This window comes from Gastrolobium bilobum, unplaced genomic scaffold, assembly GCF_033153095.1.
Source record: "Gastrolobium bilobum isolate Gb01-03AN ecotype WA unplaced genomic scaffold, APGP_CSIRO_Gbil_v1 utg13508, whole genome shotgun sequence".
Classification (NCBI taxonomy): Eukaryota; Viridiplantae; Streptophyta; class Magnoliopsida; order Fabales; family Fabaceae; genus Gastrolobium; species Gastrolobium bilobum.
Window position 1 is genome coordinate 4,102 of NW_026897498.1, and position 9,199 is coordinate 13,300.

Here is a 9,199-nt window from a genome sequence, read left to right on the forward strand (position 1 = left end):
TCTTTGAATTATTCACGAAATATTGAATAGTTCATAATTGTCACAACACAATTATTTCAAAAACCTCTTTTTGTTAATCCAATAAGAAAAGAATAGTTAAACTAGTACTTGGTGCATTAATCCTCGTGGGAACGATACTCTACTTATCACTTTATTACTTAAAACAAACGGTATACTTGCCGATTTCGCAACAGTTGTTTTTCTGTCATAAGATATCAAATCTCCAGTTAACTATAGTTATGCAATTGCTCTTAATCATGAGTTTATTATAAATAGGTAATCAAATAGTTTTCATTTTTTGATTTACCAACGGGTGAGGTTAGATCTATTGACGACCAATAACTCGGTATTTTACGATTGAGATTATTTGATTATTGGTATTTATGAGATGAACAACATGAAATTTGTAGGATATGTCCCGTTGATATGTTTCAGTACTTGGATATTAAAGACACTGGCCAGTGCTTGTAATCCATTAGAAAAACTATCATAGTCAAGGGAATAAATAATTGATGAGTTACAGAAAACTTGTCAATCAATTATAGACATTCTACAAAGGGGCGATGTATATTCATGTTATAAGTGTTATTAATCTTGGAGTTCAAGTTCAGGCTTTTAGTGGAGTGGCACCGAATTAGATAATCATTCATTGATTATCAGGAGCCTTGATTAATAACAAATGGTAGATCCCCAAGTTAGCTTGAGACAAGGGATGAGGTGTTTTTTCAGTTAATGGTGACTTATGGGTTACCTGGTCTTGGGTTTTTTGACTCAAGTTTGTATCCAAAAGAGCAAGTGGGAGATTGTTGGGTTTGTGCTCTTTTACTAAAGCCCAAATGGGCTAATAGTATAAGAAGAGCCCAAGAAACCTATAGCCCAATGAGCTTAGAGCTAGGGTTTCTTGGAACCCATATAAATACTACCACTTAAGTCATCATCCTCTTAGGTCATTTTTGAACAAAGAGGTAAGCGCAGATCTGAAAAGTGCCCACACACTTCCCCTTCCTCCTCGAGAGATAGTTTGGAAGGTTTACCATAACAGAAGAGATCTGTTCGTGTTGTGACGCAACAGTTCGTGAGTTCGTGCTGTGACGCAAAGGACTCAAGCGTGTGGAGCATCATCTCAGAGATCTGCGCCAACAAGAGGTAATTGTAAAACAATGATGATTCTATACATCCAAACCACAATGGTCTAAACGCTTCCGCATGGTGCAATGGCTCCTACACTTGATTGATGCATAATATTCCATGGACTAATTTGTTTCAATAAATAGCTCTCCACCAAGAAGATGATTAGTTCAGCTAGCCAACTTGATCGGCAACTTCTATCCTTCAAACCCAAGAAACCTCTGTCAAATAAGTTTTGTAATAATACAGTCATAGACTTTATCCTTCTATGGCAACTAAGGCTCACTCATCCTTCTAAAACCATTACGAAAGTCATGTACTCCCAATTTCCTTTTCTCATGTAGCAATGTTGCACCACGTGATATATGTTATATCTGTAACTAAAGAAATTTCCATATTTTTCCTAGCAATATTAAGACTGGCACTCTTTTTGAACTGAATTTCATGTTGATATGGGCCCCCAATGCAAACCCATCCATTCATGGACACAATTTCTTTCTCACTATAGTAGATGATTTTTTTAGATTTACTTGGGTTTTTCTCATGAAATTCAAGGCTAAAATAAGATTAAATCTACACCATTTCATTAACTTGGTAGTAAATCAGCTTCACATGTTTGTAAAGATTATGAGAATTAAGTGATAATAACCAGTGTTTTAAAAATCGGCTCGGACTGGCCGGGTCGACTCGGGTCTCGGTGACCCGGTGGGTTCCCCGGTCCGAGTGATTATTTGGACCGCTTCTGCAGTCAACCCGGTTTGGATCGGTTGACCCGGCCAAAACCCGGCGACGCGATTAACCCGAGTTAGATTGGTTGACCCTTTTTTATTTTTGGTAAAAAAAAATTTGGTTGATGAGAACTCTTGAATAAATCATATTCATATTTTATGGTAAATATGATTAAAAAGTAAGGTGAAAATAATAAGGTATTTTGGATTAGAGCAGTTCGTTTATGTAATTTAGTTATAATGATCGCATGAAGTTAAGTGGTGATAAACACTGATGGTCTCATGATCTCATCTCAACGGTGAATATTTTCTCCTTAGTGTATATTTCATGCATACTGTTTGTTATCATGATTTAATTTATCCGTACAATCTCAAGCACAAAAGGTGCATTTAACTTACATTGCAATTTTAATCCAATATCAGGATATGGTCTAGAGCTAGAAGCTTAGAAGTATATAATATTTTCTATCATTGAGAACCAATTTATTTTTTGAAGATCATTGATAGTTTTCTTATGTGAATTTTTAATATAAGTAATATGTTTATATTTTTTAATATGTGAACAGTAAATCTGGTTCAACCCGGTTGAACCAGTGACCCAGTACCTTAACCGAGTCGATGATCGGTCCGAGTTTTAAAACACCGATAATAACAATGCATTATTAACCATCTTTTCCATAACAAAGGCATTTTGCACCAAACTACATGTGTGAATCTTCCCAACAAAATGTGCTAGTAGAATGCAAATGGCTAATTGATCAATCTACCCTTATTTTAAAAATTAAATATCAACTTATCCTACTTTCAAAATTAGTTACCAATCTACTGGTAAGAATGATACAAGGAGATCAAAACTTTTTTATAAATTATTTTTTCACCAATAGGCTAAATGACATAACATAATAAATAGACTGATACTATATCTCAACCAAAAACCTTATGGTTATAGGTCTATGGGTGTTCATCACTATTATGGTCCCCACTTAATTCATTTCCAATGAATGTGGAACTTGTTCACTACTCATATTTGAATATTTATATCATCTATTCTATTTTAACTGAAGTTTGACCATATTTGACTATGTGGTCCTATAAATGTGCATGACACGTGTTAGTCATATGACGATGACACTTGTCACATTTGTGGAACAGATGTGGTGAAAATAAAATATATTGATTAATAATTTTAAAAATAGAATAAATTGATAAAGAATTTATGAATTAACGGTAGATTCATCATTCTCTCAAATTCTTGTTGGATTAAAATCAGCATATCGCATGTATTAACAATAACACAATATATTTAAAGAATCAAAGTTGACCTTTTTATTCGATAAAATTAATTAAACCAACGATTTGCAACGAGTTTATTCCCATTTGAAAACACAACTACAAACCAAATGGTGGTAGCTCAGTTGGCGCATGGGAGCTAAGCAGGTGGAGGTGAAAGCATGTGTTCGAATCTCTCCAGTACCACCTTTGGGAGGAGTTTAAAGTCTTAATCCTGGATCCGCCCCGAATCGGATTAGTTGCGAAGCAATGAACCGATTGAAATATTTCTAAAATAAAAAAAACACAACTACAAACTATTTTTTTTTGGTTAAGTATTTGACTTAATTACATTGCCATGTCATTTATTTCCTATGATACAACATATTAATCAATTAATCATATCATCATATGGAAATAATCAACAAAAATAAATAACCCAAAACAAGAAGTTTTTGGTTTATTCATCAAACCTTTAATAACATGGACCCAAGTTTACATTTCTTACACATTACACATCTATGAACAATTGCAAACACTCGCACACCTTGAGTCATGATATAGTCCCTTCAAATCTATAGGTTACAACATTGCCCATTAAGTCTTCTTCAATCACTATATATATCACAAAAGTTTCCCCCAACTTCATTTTTCTTTTTTCTTACTTTCTATAACTTCTTGCATACATATGATTAGAGTTTGCCACAATAATAATAATAATAATTAAGAAATGCCAGAGCCAACTAAGATTTCTTTCTCCTTAACTAGCCCAAAAGCATGATCATTAATTTTTAACCACCACTCACTTGCACCCACCAACACCAAACCCAACTCTACCACCACCAACATCATACACAACTTGAAGTGTCTTCTGTTGCACATTCCCAAATATTGTAACATCACTATCATCACTATTTGGAGCAAACGCCAGGCACACCTGCTTCTCACTCCCAACATAAAGTATCCCCGCCGCCGCAAGCTCCACCGTCACGCCGCCGCCGAACTCGAACTTTATCTTAGGAATCGAAACCACCTTGTACCCACTGAGGTCATAGCACGTGTCGAGTATGGACAACGAGCTGGCAGGCGGATACTTAGACATGCCCTGCCGGAACGCCGCCTTCAGGGAGCTGTACGCCGTCGGCGGCAGCCGCGTGATGACGGTGCCGGAATCAATGATGGTGCCACCGGAGGAGAAGGTGGAGGAGGAAACGGGAAGCTTTGCGCCTCCGACGCTGATTCCGGCGATGTCGAGGCCGTAGAAGGAGGAGCTGCGTGCGATGGTGGAGAAGGGAGTATATTTGACTTGGTTGTAACCGCCGCCGCCGCCGGCGGAGCCGAAGTTGAGGTAGCCGACGGAACTGGAGGTGGAGGGAAGACAGTAGGAGAAGATTTTATTGTATTTTGAGGATGTTTGTTGGACGAAGGAGATGGGGTGGCGGCCGAGGCCTAATAAGCCGGCGGCGCCGCCGAAGAGGCCCTTGTTGTTTTGGCCGCAGCCGAATAAGTACTCGGGCATAAAGTCGGTGGCTGTCACCGTCAGCCTCTCGCGGCTGAAATAACCGACGGAGAAAGATGAGTCACCGTATTGGATGCCGTATATACATGCCTTCGTAGATGAAGCACATCCTGGGTCGTTTCCTGAATAATTACACAAAAAATGAAATAATTATCTTTTAAGAAAAAAATTAAAATAAAATATTCATATTCTGATGGAATAAAAAACAATAATGTTTAAGGAAATTCCCAAATGAATGCAAATTTTCCTTTTTCTTTAATATTTTGTTAATTTTATATGGTTCACCCATTGTCAATCCCAAGTCTAATTGGCTTTTTGATCCTTTTCCTAGGAATTTGATATTTACCTGCTTAAGTTTTTTGACAAATTATTTATCATTTTAATGCTGCAAGACGCATGTCTTGACAATGCGAGTTCAGTCGCATATCACCTCCATGTGATGCATATTACCTCTTTGTGCGTTCAAGTTGCGCATACCTCCATGGGCGTCTTACAGAATATAACACATAACATATTTTTGCATAAATTGCATATGAGAGTGATGAGCGACTCAATGCACACTGACAAAATATGTGTCTTGCAGCATTAGATTGATAAGTAAGTTTGTCAAAATTTAAATTGGTAAATAATTTTGAAATTCACCTAAACATATCAAAAAGCCCAACTAATTTTATGATGTGATGTTATCCTCAAATGATTGAATATTAACTGATATACTGTCAGGGTGTGACTTTCTTACAACAACAAAAAAATTAACTAATTAAGAGAAGAAATTTTGTGCATAGGTTTTTCCAGCATGTGCAAGATGAAATTTTCTTAATAAAAAGGTTTACCTGTAGCGGAAGAGAGCTGAGTGCAAACCGAAGATGTGCAAGAGATATTGGAATAAGATGTAGACTTTGATGGATCAAAAATATCATCTTTTTGCTTGTAACATGATTTAGCACAAGGTTGACACTGAGTCCAAGTGAGATCACTACCCGTATCAAAAATGAGTGACAAGTCCCTTTTTGGTGTCCCAAGACCAACTACAACAAAGTAGTTCCCTGACCCAATAAGGCTACCAGACTTGGCCGGTAGGATAGCACCAGCAGAATCTAATTCCTCCTCGCTTTCTTCATGGCCCAAGTTCTTTGATATCCTGGAGTGAATAAAGTTCACCCTATCTTCATCTAGACTCAGAATATCACTGTGTGTTGGAACCTTTGCTTTCCCATCATTCAGTTTAGAGCACGGTCCGTGTTTGTGTACCACTTCTAAAGATGCTTTTCTTTTGGGACCTGAATTAGATTTAGTGGTGTCAAATCATTGATGGTTAACCATTATGTTAAAGAGAATAATAAAATTGACTTTAAGTTAATGTCATTAACAAATACAATGTTACAGAATGGTATACATACAAAAGTTACACATGGTTTAATATACACATAAACATATATGAGATTAAATAATGGTGCCCATGACCATGATAATTATTAATTGTTTTAAAAGGAAAGATTGGTATATTGGAACTAGATCTCTCAAAGATAAAATCTTATCTTGAGTGTTTGTCAAGTACTATATCAATTAGTGGGTGAAGTTATTTATATCCACTAAGAATTTTGTTCTATTATTAGTTAGGTACAGAAAACTAAAACCCTACACCACCTAATTAATATTAACTTAGTACAAATGAAAATCCATTTTTCGAACTTTTAAGTTTTTCACACTGGCAGGTATTTTCTATTGTTGGGATGATCACTCAAATACAATTATTTCTTTAACTATTACAAGGAGTTCGCCGGTCATGAGTGCTATCTTAAACCTATTAGGATCACCTAATTTTTTAGGCTATCATTGTTCCTTTTTTGGAGCTTCCTCAAAACGATATAATAAACTTACAATTAGGCCCTTTTTTTTCAACACATGCTAAAATTTTATTTTATTTTATTTATTTTTGAAGTGGATCCTCTAAATTTAAATCAAGGGTAATAAAAGAATGAATTAAAATAAAATGATTAAAAAAATAATTACTCTTAATTTGCAGTTAAAGAACTGAGATTCTCTCACATGTTATCATGTCATATGAGAAGATTCATTCTCATTTATTTTTTACTTAAAAACAACAATTAATAAAATACAAAAAAAATATTGATACTTTTTATGAAACATGGTTAAATTAAATTTTAAGTTGATATTATATATGACTAAAATTAATTACATAAAAATCGGAGAAATAATAATAAGAAGCAAGATCTAATTTTAACTATCATTCATCCCCGGCCCAGCTGTAGAGCAATTGTATCCCCATCATATTAAATCATTGACCAAACGTTTTGGTTTCTCTCTTCTTTCTTTGCGTCTGTTGTAATTGGAAAAACTTGTCAAGTTAAGATTCAACCTTCCATCTCAAAAATCTTTTAGCCAAAATTTGTCAATTTCTTCAGCAGTATACATACCTACGACTAGTAAAAATTAGCCACGTGTGTTTTATTGTTTTGTTTCAACTTACAGTGAGTTTGGGGAAATGCCAAACGTGAATAAATATTGTTTTATTCTACGACTAGTAAACAAAACAAGGAAATACATTAATGTCCACTAGTTGAACAGTGTTTTTCATAACTTTTGGATTATTGGTACAAAATAAATCATCTAGTCTCTATTGTCATAAATACTAACCATGACCCGTGATAATCGAGTTTCTGATAGTCATATGCCTAAGGACTAACCGTGATCAGTGACCCGTGATATAATAGACTTTACAACTTTGTCCATACCATACACCAATAAAAGAAGAAGAAGATATATATATATGCATTTTTGAATGATAATAACTTAATTTGCAGAGATATATAATAGAATTGATTTAATCCGATTTTGAAGAAGAAAAAAGCCATGAAAACAAATTTGTTATATATTTTAAATCAATTAAGAAAAGAGTATTAGTTGAGTATAAAAGTTAAGTGATTGAGGTAACTAAATATTAATAAGGAGATAATGTGTATTGCTACTTAATAAGTTAATAAATTAGTATCAATTTTTTAATAGGGTGGATTATACTTATCATTTTTTTTTTCTTACCATTTTTTACAAACTAATTTTGTTGTCATTGAATCAAAATCAAAATTGATAATTCTCACTTGATGTCATTTTATAATTGTAAATTTAATTTTGGTTCAATAATAAGGGATAGGATATTGTGACAACCAAATAATGTTACTACCACATCTTAACCGTTGATTTCCATCAATCAACGGTTATCATTTATTGCGAATTAATAATTAATTAATGAGTTTGATTTGAAAAATGATAACCGTTGATTGTCGGAAATCAACGGTTAAGATGTGGTAATAACATTGGTAATAACATTATTTGGTTGTCACAATATCTTATCCCCAATAATAATAATAATAAGATTAGTTGGAAGAAGTAATAAGAAAAAAAATTAATAGTATTACAAATAATAGATTATTCAACTAAGGAATATGTGAGTGTTAGCTAGCTATTCCTCTCTAGCTTTATAAGTGATGGTGGGTTCCACGTGAATATTCTACGTGACAATGATGTGAACCCTTGAAAAAAATGACACGGGCTATTACACGGAAAACTAAGGTAACTAAATTGGCATATTTGCTCAATTGCTCTCTCTCCTCTATAATTTTCCAGTTTCCGCTAGAGGATATAATTTCTCTGAACATCAAAACGCTTAGATTATATAATGTCATATATAAGGGCTATATACCATAAATATGCATGCAAAATAGCATACGAATATTGACAATCGAACAAAATAATCTTGGAGAGTGATTTCCTAAAATAAATTTAACAGTATTTGAATTGGACTAATTAATCAGACAATCAATAAACCAGTAGATATATATAAAAAAAATAGCATACAAATATTGAGAAGTATCATGCATGTAAAAATACTTCAATGAAGCTTAATTAATCCATTGTGGGAGAGAGAGAGAGAGAGAGAGAGAGAGATGGAAGATTGAGATGACCTTTGGTAGAAGAGCTACAAGAAGATGATGGAAAGAGAGAGTTGAGGTGAACAAGATGGTTGCTTTCAGTGTCCTCCCTTCTCGTTTGAAAGGCAAAGCTCTTCTCCAAGGAGCATAAGAAAAAGAAAACAGCAAGAGAAGCAAAGAGGAAAGAAGACATATGAAAGGCCATAAGAGATAGAATAACTCGAGTCCTTCAGAAGGCTTCACCACACACTCTATGTAGGGTGCTTGGCCTTTATAGGCTAGTTCATGGGGTCCAATAGTTATTCAATTTTTACACGTCACCCATTATATAACAAACAACATTTCATTGAGTTTGGTTCCTCTAAGGGCACATTAATTAAGGACCAATCAAAAACAATCCACTAGAGGATTTTTGTTATTCCAATATTCAGGTCCATATTTTGGTGCTGTAATTTTACATGATAAAATAAACTGAAATTAATAAAAAAAAATGTAATTCAGAACATTAATGATACTCACATGCTTACATATATACATCCACATACTGCTCCCTAAGCGATTAAATAACAGACTGAGTTTCTCCTAACAATTTCACTTTTATTGAT

General features: G+C 34.3%; 1 protein-coding gene across 1 annotated transcript; it reads right to left on the reverse strand.

The window, feature by feature from the left end:
* Positions 1 to 3,569: 3,569 nt before the first annotated feature.
* Positions 3,570 to 8,828, reverse strand: LOC133307416 (aspartyl protease family protein At5g10770-like). Its single transcript, XM_061507924.1, has 3 exons — positions 8,628 to 8,828; positions 5,478 to 5,924; positions 3,570 to 4,766 (listed from the first exon to the last, which is right to left on the reverse strand). The coding sequence occupies exons 1-3, from the start codon at positions 8,797 to 8,799 to the stop codon at positions 3,928 to 3,930; spliced, it is 1,458 nt and encodes a 485-aa protein (XP_061363908.1). The 5' UTR covers positions 8,800 to 8,828; the 3' UTR covers positions 3,570 to 3,927.
* Between the last annotated feature and the right edge of the window lie 371 nt (positions 8,829 to 9,199).

Coding starts and splice junctions, on each gene's coding strand:
- LOC133307416 (XM_061507924.1), bottom strand. CDS start 8,799: ATGGCCTTTCATATGTCTTCTTTCCTCTTTGCTTCTCTTGCTGTTTTC. Junction 5,925..8,627: donor TTGTAGCTCTTCTACCAAAG/GTCATCTCAATC, acceptor AATCTAATTCAG/GTCCCAAAAGAAAAGCATCT. Junction 4,767..5,477: donor TCAGCTCTCTTCCGCTACAG/GTAAACCTTTTT, acceptor GTAATTATTCAG/GAAACGACCCAGGATGTGCT.